Raw genomic sequence first — 21,542 nt, 5'->3', positions numbered from 1 at the left:
TGGTCCCCCTCAGGTTCGGGGGTAACCTATCCCTTTTGTACAGGTCAAACCTTCCCCAGAAGCGATCCATAAATCTGAACCCCTGCTGCCTGCACCATTTTCTCAGGCACACATTCACCTCCTATTCTCACCCTCACTGGCATGAGGCACAGGCAGCAATCCAGAGATTACTACCCTGGCGGTCCTGCTTTTCAGCTTACAGCCTAACTTGCTATATTCTCTCTTCAAGACCTCCTCCCTTTTCCTCCCTATGTTGTTGGTACCAATATGTACCAAGACGTCTGACTGTTTACCTTCTCCCTTTAGAAAGCCATGGACACGATCTGAGACATCTCTGACCCTGGTACCTGGGAGGCAACATACCACCCTGCTGTCTCTTTCACATCCACAGAATCTCCTTTCTGCTCCTTTAATTATGGAATCCCCTATCCTGCTCTCCTCCCTTCCCTTCTGAACCTCAAGCCAGACTCAGTGTCAGAGACCTAGTCACTGCAGCTTCCCCCTTAGTTTGTCTGTCCCAACAGTATCCAAAACAGTGTACTTATTATTGATGGGGAGTACTCTTCACTGGCTGCCCATTTCCCTTTCCTGATGGTTGCAGGGCAACGCAGCTCACTGGATCAGAAAGGCCTGTCTGCGCCGTATCACTTAAATAGAATTAAATTCACGGCCTCACCTCTCCTGAGTCCCGTTGGAGCCCAGCTTCACATTCTTGGTGCAGAAGTCCGGCGAGCTCTGCAGGTACACCAGCTCGTTCTCCCGGATGGGCCGTATGTCAATGTCCTTGGGGACGAGCTGCTTCCGCGTGCCCACGGGTCGGTGTACCACCCTGGTGGCCGACAGATACTTCAGCTTCAGGTCCTGGGCGATGCTGCTGAGTTCCTGCAGCCCCTTCCAGCAGGTCTTAACCGAGCAGGAGCCTGAAACTCCATGACATTTGCACTTCACCTCCACCGATGCCCTGAGGGCCTGGAAGCAGCGGAATAGAAAAGATTAATAACAATAATATAACTTTAGAGCACTTTTCATACAGACAACGTAGTTCAGAGGGCTTTACAATGGGATACGGTGCAAACATGAAAGTTAAAGATAAAAAAAATATTAGTTTAAAGCAATGTCAAATAAATAGGCTTGAGTTGTCAACTGAGTCTGCATCCTTTCTAGTTTTGGATATTGAATTCCACAGTTTAGGAGCGTAGTCCAAAAAAAGCTGAGCTGCCAATTATCTTTTGAGGGGGACTGTTTAAATTTAAGAGACCAGCGGAAGAAGACTTGAGAGCTTGAGTAGAATTATAAAACAAAAGTGATCCTGTGATGTACTCCAGTCCCAGGCCATTAAGAGCTTTAAAACAAGTAACAGAACTTTAAAATCATTCTAAAAGATACAGGAAGCCAATGAAGAGGAGCTAAGATGGAGGAATATGCTCCTTCATCCTGGTTTTGGTTAAAAGTTAAGCAGTGGCATTCTGAATGGGTTGAAGTTTGTCAATAAATTGCTTTGGAAGACCAGTATCAAGTGCATTTCAGTAATCTAGTCTATTCGATATAAAGGCTGAATTCATTTTTCAACATCATTACATGACAGAAATGAACATACCTTGTAATATTTCTCAAATGTAGAAATGCTGCTCTAATCACTTCCATTATGTGGGATTATGATTAAAGATTATCTTTACTTGTCAAAACATGCAGTTTGGCCTCATCATGGCAGTAGAGGAGGCCATGTATGGACATATCCGAATGGGAATGAGAGGGAGAGTTGAAGTGAGTGGCAACCGGGAGATCCTGTCTGTTGTGGCGGATGGAGCGGAGGTGCTCGACGAAGCGGTCCTCTACTGCCATGACGAGGCCAAGCTCAAGTTGGAGGAGCAACACCTCATATACCGTCTGGGTAGTCTCCAGCCCCTTGGTATGAACATCGAATTCTCCAACTTCCGGTAATTTCCTCCCTCTCCTTTCCCCCATCCCACTTTCACTCTGCCTCCTCTTCCAGCTGTCTATCACCTCTCTCATGATTCTGCCTTCTTCTACTACCCATAGTGCTTTCCCCTTACATTCCTTCTTCACCTTTCCTGCCTATCCCCTCCCTGCTTCCCCTCCCCCACCCCTTGATCTTTCCTCTGATTGGTTTTCCACCCTCCCCCCACTTTCTTTATAGGGCCCCTTCCCCCTCATTCTTTAGTCCTGACGAAGGGTATCGGCCCGAAACATTGACTGCTCGTTTCCACGGATGCTGCCCGACCTGGTGAGTTCCTCCAGCTTGTTTGTACATGTTGACCTGATCAACTATTGCTGGTGCTATAAAGCGATTGTGCTAACTTCTACTGCACTGCCCTCACAGGAGGGAGAGGGGTGACCCTACAGAGATTTATATAATCATGAGGGGCATAGATTGGTTGAACAGCCAAAGTCTTTTCCCCAGGTAGGAGGTCCAAAACTAAAGGGCAATAAGTGAGAGGGAAAAGATTTAAAGAGGGTGTGAGGTGCAAGTTTTTCACACAGAGGGGGCTGGGTATATGGAATGAACTGCCAGAGGAAGTGGTTATAATAATGACATTTGGACAGATACAGGGACAGGTAAGGCTTAGATTCCAAACCTTGAAAACGGGGGCTCTCAACCTTTTTATCCCATGGACAGATACCATTCAGTAAAGGGTCCATGGACCCCAGGTTGGGAACCCTTGCCATAAAAGAAAGGTGTTTGGCCCGTATCTGTCTAAACTTTCAAGGGCTATGAGCCCAACACTGGCAAACAGGATTGTTAAAGGCAAATTTGTTGGCATTGGTTAATTGAGATAGAGTACTGAACCTCCCAGCCCAATGAGGACACCACCTGGCAACCCCCTCATTTAATGCTAGCCTAATGACAGGACAATTTACAATGACCAATTGACCTTCTAACCAGTACATCTTTGGACTGTTGGGGGAAACCGGAGCACCCAGAGGAAACCCACGTGCTCATGGGGAAAAAAACAAATTTTCTTACATAGGGCATTGGGATTGAACTCTGAACTCCAATTGCCTCTCCCCCCAAGCCGTAATAGTGTTGCGCTAACCACTGCATATCGTGGTGCTGTTCTGCACTGTAACTCTAAATAAAATAAATAAAAATTAATGTATCCATCATCACTTTCCAATAAGTAGGATGAATCCAGAACCAACCCCAATGAAGGGACTGATACCCAACCAATGACTACGTCCTTCATTAATTACATTGGATAACAAAGATTCTGCTTTCTGAATACTTTTGGGCGTACCTTACGGATTTTGGGCTGCTGATCATGAAAATCACCACGAAATTTCCCTATCACGCACTAGTTTTTAAGTCACCTATATTTGTTATCTCAATTCATAATTCAAGTCAGAATAACTGTTGCCAAGATTAAGGAAGGCATTTTTGTTGGTCCACAAATCAGTGACAGGCAATTTGAAGAACTTCTAGTGGGGTTGGAGAAAATCACATGGAAGGCATTTTCTTGGCATTGACAGAGCACCAGATTACGTGTAACTGATTGTCAGCGCGCTTTAAGCATAAGAAACCATGAATTGCAACATGTCGCTAGAGATTCATTTTCTCCATTCCCATTTTGACTTCTCCCCTGCCAATCTTGGTGCTGTGAGTGACGAGCACGGTGAAAGGTTTCACCAGGACATTGCGGTCATGGAGAAACAGTATCAGGGCAACCGGAATCTGTCAAAGCTGGCTGATTATTGTTGGGACACTTAAATAAGAAGCCTCAAACACCAAGTACAAATGAAAATCATGAACAAAATTTTTTAGCTTAGTTGAACTATTGCAAAGCATCAGCACTGTTATGGAATTAAATGCATTATATTCCACGAAAGTTAATTCCTACGTGATACAAGTAATCTGAAATTATATTTGTGTTCAGCTTCAAGTGTTCTATCATAATCACAAATAATTTCTGAGAAAGCAACACTTTTGAAAAATGTTCTTGTCCAGTTTTACCTGCCGTCCAACCTCACTGTTGTGTAGGTTCATCAGCTTGTTTGCTTGTGACCTGGTTTTCTTCATTTTCATCGGCGAGTCAGAAAACTTGGACCCCAGCAGGATCCCGTAGTTGAGGTTGTCGTTGCATCCGCCCCATCGGAATCCAGGCCCCGCAGCCTCGGAAGCAACCGGCCCACAGGAGCAGCCCGGGAGGTCCCCTGAGGTACAGGCCCTGGCTATCGTGTGGCTGATGGCAGCTGCGGACAAAGCATGGACGAATGCCGACTCCCTGGTACCTGGGGTGAGAAGGTCAAGGTAATCACTTATAGAGAGACGGTCACAGAGCACTACAGCGCAGAAACAGGCCCTTCAGCCCATCTAGTCCATGAAACCTGATCTTCTGTCTAGTCCCATCTGGAACATGACCCTCTATGCCTCTATGCCTCTGCCATTGAACTCGCGTCTACCACTGGGCAGCTCGTTGCATGCTTGCACCACCCTCTGAGAGAAGGAGTTCTCCTGTTTGAACAGAGAACAAGCAGCAGCACCGGCGACCCTGGATCAACTCCTGTCACTCAGTGTAAGGAGTTTGTAGGTTCTCCCGGTAACCGTGTGGGCTTCCGCTGAGTACTCCGATTTCCTCCCACGGTCCAAAGACGTACAGGTCACACGTGTGTAATTGGATGGTGCAGACTCTTCAGGCCAGAAGGGCCTGTAACTGTGCTGTGTCTCTAAATAAAGAAATAAAATAGAACAGTACAGCACTGGAACTTGCATTCATTGATGGCTATGCTGACCATGAGATCCAAACTGGATTCTGCCTGTATGTGATCTGCCTACATCTACACATTCCCTACCTGTTCGTGGGTCTAAGTACCTCTTAAACACATGTTTGATGGCTCTAGGCTTGTACTCACTGGGATTCAGAAGAATATGGGGGAATTGCATTGAAACCTATCAAATACTGAAAGGTCTAGATAGAGTGGACTTTGAGAGGATGGTTCCTATAGTGGGGGAGTCTAGGACCAGAAGGTATAGCCTGAGAAAAAGGGGACGTCCATTTAAATCTGAAATGAGGAAAATCTCAGAAAGTGGTGAATCTGAGGAACTCATTGCCACAGACAGTTGTACAGGTCAAGTCATTGGGTATATTTAAGGCAGAGGTGTATTAATCAGGGCGTCAAAGGATACAGGGACAAGGCAGGAGAGTGGAGTTGAGATGGATAATATATCAGCCATGCAGAAGTGGTGGAGTAGATGATGGCACGATGGGCTCTTATCTTGTTAAGTAGTCTCACATATGACACCTTGTCAAAGGCCTTCTGAAAATCCACGTACACAGCATCCCAGTAACAACATGTTATTGATGGAAGGGTGAATGCATTGGCTAATTGAGGGGTTGATGAGAGGATGTTTGAAGGGTTGGTGAAGAGGTTGTGAAAAGGTGGTGGAGATGCCATTTGGAAGGGTTAATGGTGGTTAATGATTGATGGAGAGGTGATGTTACTGATGGATGTATTTAACAATCGGTTAATAGATGCAACATAAAAAGGTTTATAAGGCATTGGTCAGACCGTACTTGGAGTATTGTGAGCAGTTTTGGGCCACTTATTTAAGAAAGGATGTGCTGGCATCGGAGAGGGTCAAGAGAAAGCCAATGAGAATTATCCCGGGAATGAAAGGGTTAACACATGAGGAGTGCTTGATGGCTCTGGGCCTGTGCTCGCTGGAATTTAGAAGAATGATGGGAAAGATCATTGGTACATATAGAATATTGAAAGATCTAGATAGAATGAACGTGCAGACGATGTTTCCAATAGTAGAGAGTCTACGACAAAAGGGTATAGCTTCAGAATAGAAGGATGTCACCTTCTGCTGCCTCACACTTCCAGCGATCTGGGTTCAATACTAATCTCTGACGCTGTCTATGTGGAGTTTGCATGCGCTACCATTGACCATGTGGGTTTCCTCTGGGGGCTCCAGCTTCCCCCCACATCCGAAAGTTATTTGGGTTGGTAGGTTAATTAACCATAATAAGCATGGGAGAATGGTAAAATCCCGGGAGAGCTGATGGGAACATGGGGAGAATAAATTGGGATTAGTATTCGATTGGCATAGATGGATGGTTGACTCTGTTCCTGTGCTGAATGATTCCACAACATCCTTCAGCTAATTCAGCAATTATTCTTACCCCTCTCCAGGTCCGGTGGGAAGTAGGGAGCCAGTTCAATGGAAGAACAGTTCCACCTCATATCGGAGAAGGTTTTCCGGCAGGTCTTTTGGACCTCTCGAGCTGCCTGAACAATACTCTGCATAAGATCCAGGTTACTTCGGCAGAGCTGTTGCTGTGCAGAGACCAGTCCCTCCAGGTGCTTACAGTTCTGTGTCTGGTTGAAGGGAATCGAGGAGCCAGTCCTGGCCAGTGCCCTATATGGAAATAGAACATTTAACACAAAACACAGAACACAACACATAGAATACAATAAGACCTAGGAGCAGAATTAGGCCTTTCGGTCAATTGAATCCGCTCCACCATTCCATCATGGCTGATTTCTTTTCCCTCTCAACCCCATTCTTTTGCCTTCTCCCTGTAACTTCTGATGTCCTTAATAAAAACATAGAATAATTTAAAAAAGAACTTAGAATAGTACAGCTCACGAACCGGCCCTTCGACCCACAATGTCTGTGCTGAACATGATACCAAATTAAATTAAATGTAACTGCCTTCACCTGGTCTATATCCCTCCAGCCTCTCCACGTTACTCTGCCGATATATAGAAGTCTCTTAAATGCCACTATCGTGTCTGCTGCCAACGCCACCACTCTCCATGGAAAAATCTTGCCCTGCACGTCTCCTTTACATTTTCCCCCCTCTCACTTTAAAGCTATATCCTGTAGCATTTTGCACTGGGGAAAAGACTCCATCACTCCTATCTACGCCTCTTGTAATTTCATGAACTTCTGTCAGGTCTCTGACTCTTCAGCCTCTGACACTCCGGAGAAAATGACCCAATTTGTCCAGCTTCTCCTTCCAAATGATGCCCTCTGATCCAGGCAGCAGGTTTAGTATCACTGGCATATATCATGAAATTTCCTGGCTATATATTTATTTATTAAGATACAGCATGAATAGGCCCTCCGCGCCTTTCTGCCCAGCAATCCCTGCGATTTAATCATAGCCCAGTCATGGGACAATTTACAATGACCAATTAACTGACCAACCGGTATGTATGGTCTTTAGACTGTGGGAGGAAACCAGAGCACCAGGAGGAAACCCACACGGTTATGGACAGAATGTACAAACTCCTTACAAGCAGTGGCGGGGATTGAACCCGGGTTGCTGGTACTGTCGAGCACTACACTATGCGGCAGTAGTACTGAGCAAAACATTTTTTAAAATCTAGGTAGTATTCATGGGTTTATTGCCCATTCAGAAATCTAATGACGAAGGGGAAGAAGCTAAAATGTTGAATGTGTGTCTTCAGGCACCTCCTCCCTGATGTGGTCATGAGAAGAGGGCAAGTCCTGGCTGATGGGTGAACCTTTTCTGCACCCTTTCTAAAGCCTCAACATCTTTTCGGTAAAGGGAAAACTAGAACAGCACACAATACTCCAAGTGGGGCCTTATCAAACATTAAATACAAAACGTCTTGGCTTTATGCCAAACATTAAAGTCAAGGCCATTAATAAATAATCATTAATAAATCCCACAGAAAACAAGATAAACATATTTATCTAGCATAATGAGCATATGAAACTGGATATTGGAGAGATTAGTTGTGGTGAACAGCAGAGACGGATGCAAAGAGAAGTCAGAAAATATGAGCTGGTATACTCCATGACTACTTTATTAGTGTACCTAATAAAGTGGCCACTGAGTGTACATTCGTGATCTTCTGCTGCTGTAACCCATCCACTTCAAGGTTCGATGTGCTGTGCATTCAGAGATGCTCTTCTGCACACCACTGTTGTAATGTGTGGGGTTATTTGAGTTACTGTCACCTTCCTGTCAGCTAGAACCAGTCTGGCCATTCTCCCCTGAACTGTCTCATTAACAAAGCACTTCTGCCCACAGAACTGCTGCTTGCTGGATTTTTTTCTCTCTCTCTATTGGATACAATTGGGTCTTTTAAGAGCCTCTTAGATAGGTACATGGAGCTTAGAAAAATAGAGGGCTATGAGCTAGGGAAATTCTAGAGCAGTCTCTAGAGTGGGCTACATGGTCAGCACAACATTGTGGGCCGAAGGGCCTGTAATGTGCTGTAGATTTCCATGTTCTATGTTCTAACTCTAGAGACTGTTGTGCATGAAATTCCCAGGAGCTCACCAGTTTCTGAAACAGTCAAACCCTGTCTGGCACCAACAATCATTCCACAGTCAAAGTCACTTAGATAGCATTTCTTTCCCATTCTGATGTTTGGCCTGAACAACTGAACCTCTTGACCACATCTGCGTGCTTTTATGCATTGAGTTGCTCTCACATGATTGGCTGATTTGATATTTGCATTAATGAGCAGGTGTACATGTGTATCTAATAGAGTGGCCACTAAGTGTATAGTGTCATAGAGCATGGAAACAGGCTATTCTGCCCACCGAGTTCATGCTGACCACCAGACACTCATTTACACGATTCCCATTTTATATTCTCCATATTCCCATCAAAGACCCCTTAGATTCTATACTCAGCTACACACTAGGGATCACTTACAGAGGCCAGGCCATTAACCAATCAACCCAAATCCTTTTGACATATTGGCTATCACAAATCAAAGTAACAGAGTCGGAATATTATGTTGATGCAGTGTAAGGCTTTGGGTGAGGCACCTACTATCCTTTGAAAGAGCACAGAGAAATTTGCCGGACTAAGGAAAGCTCGAATAGGTTAGGACTTTTTCCCCAGAGCGTAGGAGAATGAGGGCAGGTTTGATAAAGGTATACAAAATAATGAGGGGTATAAATGTGGTAAATGGAAGCGGGCTTTTTTCACTGAGCTTGGAACAGACTCGAGCTAGTGGTCATAGGTTGAGGTTGAAAGGCAAAATGTTTAAGGGGAACATGAGTGGGAATTTCTTCACTTAGAAGGTGGTGAGAGTGTGGATTGAGTTACCAGCACAAGTGTGATTGAGGGTTCAATTTCAACATTTTGAGAAATTTGGATAGGCGCTTGGATGGGTGGGGTATGGAGGGCAATGGGCCAGGTATAGGTGCAAATGAATGATATGCCTATCTAAGAATCTCTTAAGTGTCCCTAATGTATCTTCCTCTACCACCACACCCAGCAGGTTGTTCCACACACCCACCATAAACTGTGAAAAACTTAATTCTGTCATCCTCCCTATACTTCCCGCCAAACACCTCAATAACCCCTGGTATTTGCCATTTCCACCCTGGGAAAAAGTCTCTGGCTATCCATTCGATCTATCTATGAAGTTGCCTCTCATCCTCCTTTGCTCCAAAGAGGAAGCTCTAGATTGCTCAAACTATCCTCATAAGATGTACTATCTAGTCCAGGCAGCATCCTGGTATATCTCCTCTGCACCCTTTCGAAAGCTTCCACATCCTTCCTATAATGAGTTGATAAGAACTGAACACAATACACCAAGTGTGGTCTAGCCAGGTTTTTATACAGCTGCATTACCTTGTGGCTCTTGAACTCAATCCCCCGACCGAAGAAGGGCAGCACACCATATGCCTTCTGATCCACCCTATCGACTTGCATGGCAATTTTGAAGGATCTATGAACGTGGACCCCAAGATCCCACTGTTCCTCCACACTGCTAAGAATCCTGTATTAACCCTGTTCTCAGCCTTCAGGGTTGACCTTCCAAAGTGAATCACTTCACACTTTTCCAGGTTGAACTCCATCTGCCACTCTTAGTCCAGCTCTGCATCCTCTCAATGTCCCACTGTAACCTACAACAACCTTCTACATCATCCGAAACTCCATCAACCTTCATGTCATCTGCAAACTTACTAACCTTACCCTTCCACTTCCCCAACCAAGCTACGTATAAAACCCACTAGGAACGGGTCTCAGAACAGATCTTTGCAGAACCCCATTGGTCCATCTACAATACTTCATCTATCGCTTCTCCGGGTAGAAACTGCCCCTTCTGCCTTCTATGTGCAAATACATATGACAAATAGATCTTCAAAATTTCTTTAATATATGGGTATACAAATTTATGAGGGGGTACCGATAGGGTAATTGCAGACAAGCTTTTTCCAATGACGTTGGGTGCGACAAGAACTAGAGGTCATAGGTAAAGGGTGATAGGTGAAATGTTTAAAGGGAACATAAGAGGGGGCTTCTTCACAGGGGGTGGTGAGAGTGTAGAACGAGCTGCCAGCATAAGTGGTGGATGCAGTTTCGATTGCAGCATAGAAGTTAGGATGGGTACATGGATGGGAGGGGTATGGAGGGCTAAGGTCCGGGTGCAGGTCAATGGGACTAGGCAGATGAATGGTTCAGCATGGACTAGATGGGCCAAATCACCTTTTTCTGAGATATAGAGTTCTATGATTCTATTACTTAAGCCACAAACTAAACTAAACAATGCACACACATCATACACATGTTTCATGCAGGATGTATATCTTTTGAACATACATGTTCACACATGACATATGTGAGACGACATATGTGAGACGCATGCATGCACACAACAATACTCACAGCCATCGAATGGCATGACAGAACCTCGAGTTGAGCAGCAGGGCGCAGACGGATGCGAGGACGCAGCCAACAGCCAGTCTCATTCCTCTGATGCTGTTTGAACCAACGAACAGAAGATGAATCGTCACAGGTCTGAACCAGCCCCTTGTCCACTCGATGCCCGCTGCCGGAAATGACGGGATAAATCTGTGGAGGGAATGAAATAATAAGCAATCCGAGGCTGGAGGAAAGTACTCATGTGCTGTTTTAAAAAAGGATGAATTCCTGTTTTTTTTTCCTCTTTAAGCACAGTCCTGGTCCAATTCCATATCTCAGTGTGGAGTAGAGACATGCACACCACAGGAACATTTCTGAGATTCACTTTATATATTCAAGCGTGAGCCACACATCAAACATACAGATATTTCAGAGACTCTTCAAAGGGCACAAGGATGAAAGAAGAATGGCCAACACACACAAAATGCTAGAGAAGCTCAGAAAGTCAGGCAGCATCAAGGGAGAAGAACGTACAGTTGATGTTTCGGGCTGAGACCATTCATCAGAAATCTGTGGAGATTTGGCATGACATCTAAAGCTTTGACAAACTTTTATTGATTTGTACTGGAGAGTGTATTAACTGACTGCATCTCTGCCTGGTACGGAAACTCAAATACCTTTGAAAGGAAATCCTACAAAAGGTAGTGGATTAGGCCCAATCCATCCGGGGTAAAGCCCTTCCCACCATTGAGCACATCTATGTGAAATGCTGTCGTAGGAAAACAGCTTCCATCATCAGAGATCCCACTGCACAGGTCATGCTCTCTTCTCAGTGCTGCCATCAAGTAGAAATACAAGAGCCTCAGGACTCACACCACTTTAGTATATATATTTATTTCTTTCCCCAAATAACCAATTATTTTATCTTCGGAGCATCTATATATTTAATCCTGTCTTTTGTAAATAAGGGCACCAAATTTTCAAAAATGTTTCATATTTATCTCTTAAATTATAAGTAATTTTTTCAAGTGGAATACAGCTGGAAATTTCATTCTTCCAACGATCTATACTTAAGTATGAATCCGATTTCCAAGTAACTGCAATAGCCTAAAGTTATTACGAACTCCGTGGAGCATGTGGGGATCTTCCAATATCCAGGCACTCACTCTTACTTTCTTTTTCTTTTTTTCTATAGGGATGTTAGGGGGGAAGGGGGGAGGGTATATATATATTTTTTTCTTTCTGTAATCATTTGAAAACTCAATAAAAAAAGTTTTTTAAAAAAGGACTCACACCACCAGGTTCAAGAACAGTTACTACTCCTCAACTATCAGGCTCTTGTATAAAAGGGGACAACTACACTCACTTGCCCATCCATTGAGATGTTCCCTCAACCAATGATCTCACTTTAAGGACTCCTGATCTTGTTATTTCATGTTCTATTATTTATTGCTATTTATATTTACATTTCCACAGTTTATTGTCTTCTGCACTCTGGTTGATCTTTCATTGATCCTGTTACAGTTACTATTCTATAGATTTGCCGAGTATGCCCACAAGAAAATGAATCTCGGAGTTGTACATGGTGACATATTTGTACTTTGATAATAAAATTTACTTTGAACTGAAAGGAAGGGGGAAGAAGCCACAATAAGAAGGTGCAGGGGAGGGGTAAGAGTCCAAGCTGGCAAGTGATAGGTGAGACCAGGTGAGGGAGAAGGTGGGTGGGTGGGGGAGAGGGGATGAAATAGGAAGCTGGCATTTAATAGGTGGAGGAGGTAAAGTGCTGAAGGAGAAGGAACCATGTAGGAGAGGAGAGTGGACTGTGGGAGAAAGGGAAGGAGGAGGGGACCCAGAGGTACGTGCTGGGCAGGAGAGAAGAGAAGAGGTAAGAGGGGAGCCAGAATGGGGAATGGAAAAAAGAGAGAAAGGGGAGGAGGGGCTATGTGGGATGGAAGTGTGAGATTGATTTTGGGGTAGGTTAAGAGGCCAGCACAAAATCATAGGCCAAAGGTCTGTAGTGTTCCCATAACTGTCTTGTGTTCTATCATTTCCAAAGGTTGAACGCAAACTCACTGATTCGGCAAACATGATCATTTACAACCTGAGTGATCATGTTTGCCAAATCGGTGAGCTTGTGTGCAAGTGCCTCTGAAGTGGGACTTGAAATCATCAGGGTCAGTGCAAATCAGAAATAACACCTCCTCCTCACTGACGATCAACAATGACACACCTCAAGGATACACGCTTATCCCACTGCTCTACTTTCCCTACACAAGGGGTTCCCAACCATTCTCATGCCATGGACCCCTACCAGTAACTGAAGGGTTTGCGGACCCCAGGTTGGGATGCCCTACCAACAATAAATTCACCAATTACACAACTGTTGCCTGCAGCATCTCAGGTGGCAACGATGAGGCTGACAGGATTGAAATAGATGGGCTGGCTGAGTGGTGTCTCAACGACAACAACCTCTCATTCAACATCAACAAGAAGAAAGAATTGATTGTGGACTTCAGGAAGGGAAATTCAGCGAAACTCACACACATCTGCCCTCATCAAGAGGCTAGCAGTGGAAAGGGTGAGCCGTTTCAAGTACCTGGGCATCAACTTCTCGGAGAATCTATTCTGGGTCCAACATACTGATGGGAGCATGTAAAGGAAATGCCAGTGGCTCTACTTCGTTAAGATTTTGAGAAGATTTAATATGTCACCAAAGACTAGCAAATTTCTAAGGAGGTACTGTGGAGATCCTTCCCACTGGTTGCATCACTGTTTGGAATGAAGGCTGCAGAGGGTTTGCAGAATCAGCCAGCTCCATGACAGGCACCTCCTCCCTATTATTAAAGACATCTTCAAGAGGTGATGCCTCAAGAAGGAAGCATCCATCAAGGACCCTCACTATCCAGGATATTTTCCCTAATCATTGCCACCGTCAGGAGCATGAAGGCCCACTTTAGGACAGCTTCTTACCCTCTGCCTTTAGATGTCTGAATGGTCCATGAATCCATGAACACACCCTCATTCATCCTTTTTGCACTATTTATTTCTGTAATTTGTAATAACTTTATGTCGCAAAACAACAAATGTTACACCATGTAAGTCAGTGATAATAAGCCTGATTCTGAATCTAATGTGATATGTTGTTGGAGATCTGTCAGTTGAGACCTATCAGCAGACACTGCATTTACTTTCCTAGGCAGAAACAGAAGAATCACGACTGCTCTTGGGGAGCTAGAAATATCCCTGGTAAAAACTGAAAGAATTAAAGGCTGCAGGTGCTGGAATTCTGACATCAAAGTAGAAAACACTGCAAACACTCCACAGACCAGGCAGCATCTGCAGGGAGAGAAACAAACTTAGTGATTCCGGTCAAAGAACCTGAATTGGAACACAACCTCCCTTGGTCTTCTAAGCCAGAATGTATTATTCAATTAAAAACACCTTTTTCTAATGTATTCTTGGTGAAATGTAGAACAAAATAAATATATTTTTGTTCTTTACCGACCTTGTGAGCACAGGAAGTGAATATTAAACACTGATGCTTTACTGGAGGCTAACTTTGATCAGAATCAGGTTTATTGTTGCAAAAGTCCTAGACACATATTTATGAGTAGGCTGTCTAAGAGATTGCACCGTACTGTATCCGTCAACGTAGAGCAGACAGCAAGCTTGTAAATCTGGGGGGGGGGGGGGGGGGGAGCAAAAGATGTTGGGAATGGTGAGAGTGGATTGCCATGGGAGGGGTATGGCACAGGTTGCAGAGAAGGAGTGTCGGGGCGGGGTTGCTGACGCACCCAGCCCTGAGACACCAGACAAGGTCATTTGATTGCAAGCAATTGGTTTATTGATCTTTACAGACTGTCTGTTGGTGCTTCCTGCTCCCTCCCCTCTCCATTTCCCCTTTTCCCAACCATGATTCCCCTCTCCCTGTCCCCTTCCCACTCTCTGTCCACAATAGAGACCCAGATCAGAATCAGGGTTATCATCACTCACATATATTTTGAATTTTTTTTTGTGGCAGCAGTACAGAGCAAAACATAAAATTACTACAGTACAATGCAAAAGTCTTGGGCGCCCTAGCTACTGTTATACAGTATGGTATATGTGCCCATGACTTGTGCATCATACTGTAAAGTTGTAAAATTTATTGTTCTGTGGCAGCAGTACAAAGCGGGTGTGCCAAATTACTTGTTACAATAAAAATAAATAAATAAATAAATAAATAGGATTTGTGAAGATAGTTCATGGTCCATTCAGACATCTGATGACAGAAGCTGATCCTAAGATGTTGAGTATTCTTTGCCACAGGCAGCTGTGCAGGCCAAGTCTTCGTGTATATTTAAGGCAGAAGTTGGTAGATTCGTGATTGGTCAGGGCATGAAGGGCTATGGGGAGAAGGCAGGAGACTGGGGCTGAGAGGGAAATGGATCAGCCTTGATGAAATGGCGGAGCAGGCTCGACAGGCCAAATAGCCTAATTCTGCTCCTATATCTTATGATCTTATGGTCCTGTGGCCTTAAATTGTCACATACCGAGATACAGTGAAAAGCTTGTCTTGCATACTATTCATACAGATCACTTTATTACACAGTGTATTGAGGTAGAACAAGGTAAAACAATACTGTGTTCAATTCTGGTCACCTCATTACAGGAAGGATGTAGAAGCAGAGGAGATTTACCAGGATGTTGCCTGGTTTGGAGAACAAGTCATATGAAGCAAGGTTAGCAGAGCTGGGACTTTTCTCTTTGGAGCGTAGAAGAATGAGAGGGGACATGATAGAGGTCTACAAGATTATGAGAGGCATAGATAGGGTGGATAGTCAGTACCTGTTTCCCAGGGCACCAGTAGCAAACACCAGAGGGCGTATGTACAAAATTAAGGGAGGAAAGTTTAGGGGAGACATCAGCGGTAAGTTTTTTACACAGAGAGTTATGAGTGCCTGGAATGACTTGCCAGGGATGGTGGTGGAGGCTAAAACATTAGGGGTATTTAAGAGCCTCTTGGACAGGCACATGGATGAAAGAAAAATAGAGGGTTATGGGGTAGTGTGGGTTTAGTACTTTTTTTAAGGATTATATGGGTCGGCACAACATGGAGGGCTGAAGGACCTGTACTGTGCTGTAGTGTTGTATGATTCTATGGTTCTATAATAACAGAATGCAGAATGAAGTGTAACAGCTATAGAGAAAGGGTAGTGCAGGTAGACAATACGGTGTAAGATCACATGTCCTGTTGGTGCTGAAAGCGTGACGACACACGGGCTTCTCCCAGCACAATCCTCAAACTGTGTTGGCCGTTTGACACAAAATGACAAGTTTCGATGGAGATGTGACAAATAAAACTAATTTCTACAACAGCCATGCATGTGGGCCTGAACGGTAACATTTAGCGCAATGCTATTACAGCTCGAGGCATCAGAAGTTCAGAGTTCAATTCTGACCTCATCAGTGAAGAGTCTACGTCCTCTCCATGGAATGTGTGAGCTTTCTCCGGTTGATCTGGTTGCTTCCCGCAATCCAAAGACGTACCAGTTAGTAGGTCTTTGTAAATTGTCCTGTGAATAGGCTAGGGGTTAAATAGAGGTGTGGCTCATTGGGCTGGAAGGGCCTGTTATGCTCTGTATCTCTAAAGAAATAAAAGTAAGCAGTTGTATGGGACAAAGGGCAATCTAGCTGAGTGGGTTGCTCACAGTGTTTGACATTGTCCTGCTGGACATTGACTGTTGAGCTCCTTGAGGAGGTAGTAATCCTGAGGAAGATAAAACTCCCTTCTCAGCAAGAACTTGGAAAAAGCTACTACCAAAGTCACAGACGTAAGACTCTGCAGATGCTGGAATCTAGAGCAAAGAAAAACTACCTTATTGTTCAAAGTTCAAGGTAAGTATACATCACCATATGCTACCCTGAGATTAAGTTTCTTTCAGGCATTCACAGTAGAACAAAAAAATACAATAGAGTCAATGAAAAACTACACCCAAAGAAAGACTAACAACCAATGAATGTGCAAAATACACAAAAAAAAAAACAAACCATAATAATAATAAATAAGTAAATGAATAATACAGAGAACATGAGTTGTAGAGTCTTTGAAACTGAGTCCCAAGGTTGTGGAGTCAGTTCAGAGTTGAGGCGAGTGAAGTTATCCGGTCTGGTTGAGGAGCATGATGGTTGTAGGGTAGTAACTGTTCCTGAACCTGGAGGTGTAGGACCAATGTTCCTGTACCTCCTGCCTAATGGCAGCACCAAGAAGAAGGAATGGCCTGGATGGTGGAGGTCCTTGATGATGGATGCTTCTTCCCTGTGGCAGTGCTCTGTAGATGTAGCAAGTAACGTTGTATAAGCACCCTCCAAGTACAGTTAACGCCAGTGAGCAATTACTGTTTCAGTACTGTATCTGCCACAGGTGGAAGGCACCGTAGTATAACTCAGGGATCAGCAAGATTCAAGACTCTGAGGGCAACCATTTAAAAAAGAAAATTCTTCACACAAGTGATTGTAGAAATCTTGTGCTCTTCAGCTGGATAAAATCCTGAAGATTCTGGTGTTCAGGATTGGTTTAAAAGCTGATCATGTGATTGGGGAGCTTCTCATTGGGGTGTCAAAGGAGCCATCAAAATTATGAGGGGCATAGTTAGGGTAAATGCAAGCAGGCTTTTTCCATCAAGGTTCAATAAGACTAGAACTAGCAGTAACACACACTAAATGCTGGGGGAGCTCAGCAGGCCAGGCTGTATCTAGGACCAAAATGGCGACTGCATTCTTTTTCTAGATGCTGCCTGGCCTGCTGAGTTCTTCCAGCATTTTGCGTGTGCTGCTCAGATTTCCAGAATCTGCAGATTTTCTCGTGTGTGACTAGAGGTTAAAGGTGAAAGGTGAAATATTTCAGGGGAGCATTGGGGGGAACTTCTTCATTCAGAGGGTGGTGAGAGCGTAAAACGAGCTGCCAGTGAAAGTGGTGGATGCGGGTTTGATTTCAATATTTAAGAGAAGCTTGGATAGGTACATGGATTGGAGAGGTATGGAGAGCTGTGGTCCAGATGAGGGTCAATAGGACTAGGCAGAATAACAGTTCAGCGGGGGCTGTTTCTGTGATGTATCGCCCTGACTCAATGATCCTCGCCATCCCCACCAACGGGGATATCTTTAAAAGAGTACCCACCCCATCCAGGTCATGCCCTCTTCTCATTACTACCATCAGGGAGGAGCAACAGGAGCCTGAAGATGCACATTCAACCTTTTAGGAACAGCTCCTTCTCCTCTGCCATCAAATTTATAAACTGCCCGTGAGCACGCCCTTAATATACCCCTTTGCCACTGTTTACCTATTTATTGTGCTGTTGTCACCAAGCAACAAATTTCATGACGTATGTCAGTGATAATAAACCTGATTCAGATTCTGAGATGATTCTAATGAGGCGATGTGGCGATCTCTCTCTGTGCCATTTGTCACGCCACTGGCAGCAATGAAGGTCATCCACCTCCGGTGGTGTCCAGGACCTTCTTCAACGTGTCAAAAGCTCGGATTTTACTACAGTCAGTCATGTAAGTCCTGGGCGGAGACTCAGGAATACTATCACACTCAGATGTAGAAGAATTCTTCATTGCTATATCTGTATATTTGTTTTACCAATCAGGATTGTTAGCCCTAAGCTGAACCCTTGAACTTGAAGGATGGGTGGTTCACTCTGAGCTTGACCTCTACCCTTTGACCTATTTGGCATGGGTGACCCTACCAAGAGCCTAAGCACAAAGCCCTGACTACAGCCAACAGAACTCTCTGGGTCGCTGAGGCACACAAGCCTCCATACCCTGCAACAAGGTTGTGGGCCTCTTGGAGGTGTGTGGAGATCAGAATGGGTCTAATCCTGTACATATTATTTGTGGATTGTAAGACAGACAGACATACTTTATTGATCCCGAGGGAAATTGGGTTTCGTTACAGTTGCACCAACCAAGAATAGTGTAGAAATATAGCAATATAAAACCATAAATAATTCAATAATAATAAGTAAGTTATGCCGAGTGGAAATTAGTCCAGGACCAGCCTATTGGCTCAGGGTGTCTGACACTCCGAGGGAGGAGTTGTAATGTTTGATGGCCACAGGCAGGAATGACTTCCTATGACGCTCAAGGGACTTAAATTAATATTTTGACTTGTGTAGTAGACTGAAACCTTGAGCTCTTGGTAGTTTGACATTCAGAGGTTGGATTTTTTGCTTTATTTTAACAGCAGGTCTTCCTTAAGGTTGTTATAGCCAGGGGGAGTAGGAGATAAGCTCCCACTCCCTATTCGTTGCTCCCAATAATGTGCACCTCAAACAGCCTCTGACAACCGAGTCCAGCTCCAGCAGATTGTATGTCGCTCTAGATTCCAGCAATGGCCTTCCCTTTTGTCTCTCGTGCCGTTGCCTGGGATTGAATGCCCATTCCACTGAGGACCATTTCTACTGACAAGAGAAGGGGCAAAGGCGGATTACTGGCACCTTAAAACCATAAGACCATAAGATATAGGAGGAGAATCAGGCCATTTAGCTCAAGTCTGCTCTGCCATTTCATCATGGCTGATCCAATTTTCCCTCTCAGCCCCAATCTCCTGCCTTCTCCCCATATCCCTTCATGCCCTGACCAATCAAGAATCTATCAACCTCTGCCTTAAACATACACAGAAACTTGGCCTCCATAATTGCCTGTGGCAAAGAATTCCACAGACTCACCACTCTCTGCCTAAGATTTTTGCACAGTAATGTATTGTATGCGCAGGTTCAATGAAAAACCTGCCGCAGCAGCATCACAGGTTCAGGGCATCATGTAGGGAGCATTCTCATGTAAAGCTTAAGCATAAATTATACACAATTCTTCCAAGAAAAAAAAACGCAATTAAAGCAAGAATGTCTATGGTCACATTGTTGCATACCTGAGGTAGTGATTGGGGTTGTGCTGGTTGGTTCAAGAACTGAACGGTTGAAGGGAAGTAGCTGTTCTTGAACCTGCTGGTGTGGGACTTCAGGCTTCTGTACCTCCTGCCTGATGGTCGCTGTGAGATGATGGCTTGGCCGAGACGTTGGGGATCTTGGGTGACAGTTTTTCAATCACTAGTATGATTCTCTCACTCAGAACAGAAGCAGTGTTATCAGCATAGACTTCCACCTGGAGTGAGTGTGTATGGGTGCCATGGCGATGAAGCAGTTAGTGAGACACTACTACAGCTCGGGTCGTTGAAGTTAGGAGTTCAATTCCAGCATCCTCTGTATGAAAGTTTGTTCGTTCTTCCTGTGTGTGCGAGTGTTTCCTCTGGGTGCTCTGGTTTCCTCCCACAATCCAAAGATGTACTCTTTAGTAGGACAATTGGTCATTGTAAACTGTCTTATGATTAGGCTAGAGTTAAATCTCTGGGTTGTTGGGTAGTGCAGCTTGGTAGGAGGGAAGACCATAAGACTATAGATAGAGGAGCAGAATTAGGCATTCGACCCATTGAATCTACTCCACCATTTATTTCATCATGGGTGATTCATTTTCCCTCTCAGGCCCAATCTCCCTTCGTGCCCTGACTAGTCAAGAATCTATCAACCTTTCTTATATATGCTCATGACTTGGCCACTACAGCCACCTGTGGCAATGAGTTCCACAGATTCACCACTCTCTGGCTAGAAGAATTCCTCCTCATCTCCATTCTGAAAGGTCTTCCATCCATTCTGAGGCTGTGTCTTCTGGTCAGTACAGACCCAGAGCCATCAAACGCTCCTCGTATGATAAGCCCCGAATCAAAGGATTATAGACAATTATAAAGCAGTTGCAGTCCATGTACGTAAACCCCTCCCCCACCACAGCACCACATTAGAGAGGTATTATATAAAGTTCAATTCCATACGATAACTTCTAGTGACACAAGGGCTCAGTCTGGTTCACTGTAAAATGCAGCCAAGTTGTAAGCTCAGCCAGCTCCATCATAGACACGTCTCCCCACCACAGAGGACATCTTCAAAATGGAGTAAATCAAAAAGGTGGCATCCATCGTTAAGAACCCTCACCAGGTTACCTCTACTTTGTTTTATACAACTGCACAGACCAACCATTACTCTGAGTAGGAAATTTTTACACAGCCTAAAAACTGCGGGGCACTTTAAATGTGATTTTTGTAATATGCAAGCTATGAATATTTAGAATGAAAACTGAAAAATCACATACTTTTGATCTTATTTATTAATTGAAGGGTATAATAAAATACAGCACAATAAAGAAAATCTTTCATGTTTCATAAACTTTTTTTCATCTGCCCTTTATTCCAGACGCGCGGCTACAAAGTCTGTGCGCATGGGAGCATTTCAGTTACTGCGAAGCCCCACACCCACACAGCTTAGCGGGAACTGGACCCTCACATTCCAGTGCATGCCCTTTTCTCATTGCTATCATAAAGGAAGGGGTACAGGAGCTGCTTTCCCCTTCTCCATTAAACTTCTGAACGGACTGTGGACACCTGTTCATTCGTTACGTGCTGTGTCATTTGTCGTGGGCAATAAGGGTCTTTCCATGACCACGACTGCTCCTGGCAAATTTTTCTACAGAAGTGGTTTGCCATTGCCTTCTTCTGGGCAGTTACAAGACAGGTGACCCCAGCCATTATCAATACTCTTCAGAGATTGTCTGCCTGGTGTCAGTGGTCAGGACTTGTGATATACACCAGTTGCTCATACGACCATCCACCACCTGCTCCCATGGCTTTACGTGACCCTGATCAGGGGGCTAAGCAGGTGCTACACCTTGCCCAAGGGTGATCTGCAGGCTAGTGGAGGGAAAGAGCACATTACACCTCCTTTGGTAGAGACGTATCTCCACCCGCCAACCGATCACTATCTCACTTTTTGTTATTGTTTTGCACTGAGTATTTTTTCATTTATTTCTTATTGTAATTATAGTAAAACAAGAAATCTCACAACA

At 44.3% G+C, this 21,542-nt stretch overlaps 1 protein-coding gene across 1 annotated transcript in view; it reads right to left on the bottom strand.

Annotated features, from left to right (window-relative positions):
• LOC140727063 (protein Wnt-11-like) overlaps positions 1–21,542 on the bottom strand; it is a 69,684-nt gene that overhangs the window by 13,454 nt on the left and 34,688 nt on the right. Inside the window, exons 2-5 of the mRNA XM_073044287.1 lie at positions 10,629–10,814; positions 6,144–6,379; positions 3,971–4,248; positions 677–969 (exon numbers count right to left, since the gene is read on the bottom strand). Of these exons, the coding sequence (XP_072900388.1) occupies positions 677–969; positions 3,971–4,248; positions 6,144–6,379; positions 10,629–10,711 (890 nt within the window). The 5' untranslated portion in view covers positions 10,712–10,814. The remainder of the gene's footprint in view (positions 1–676; positions 970–3,970; positions 4,249–6,143; positions 6,380–10,628; positions 10,815–21,542) is intronic.

Source organism: Hemitrygon akajei, chromosome 4, assembly GCF_048418815.1.
Source record: "Hemitrygon akajei chromosome 4, sHemAka1.3, whole genome shotgun sequence".
Taxonomy (NCBI): Eukaryota; Metazoa; Chordata; class Chondrichthyes; order Myliobatiformes; family Dasyatidae; genus Hemitrygon; species Hemitrygon akajei.
Note: the sequence above shows the minus strand (reverse complement) of the source record. Positions and strands in the feature narration are given on the sequence as shown.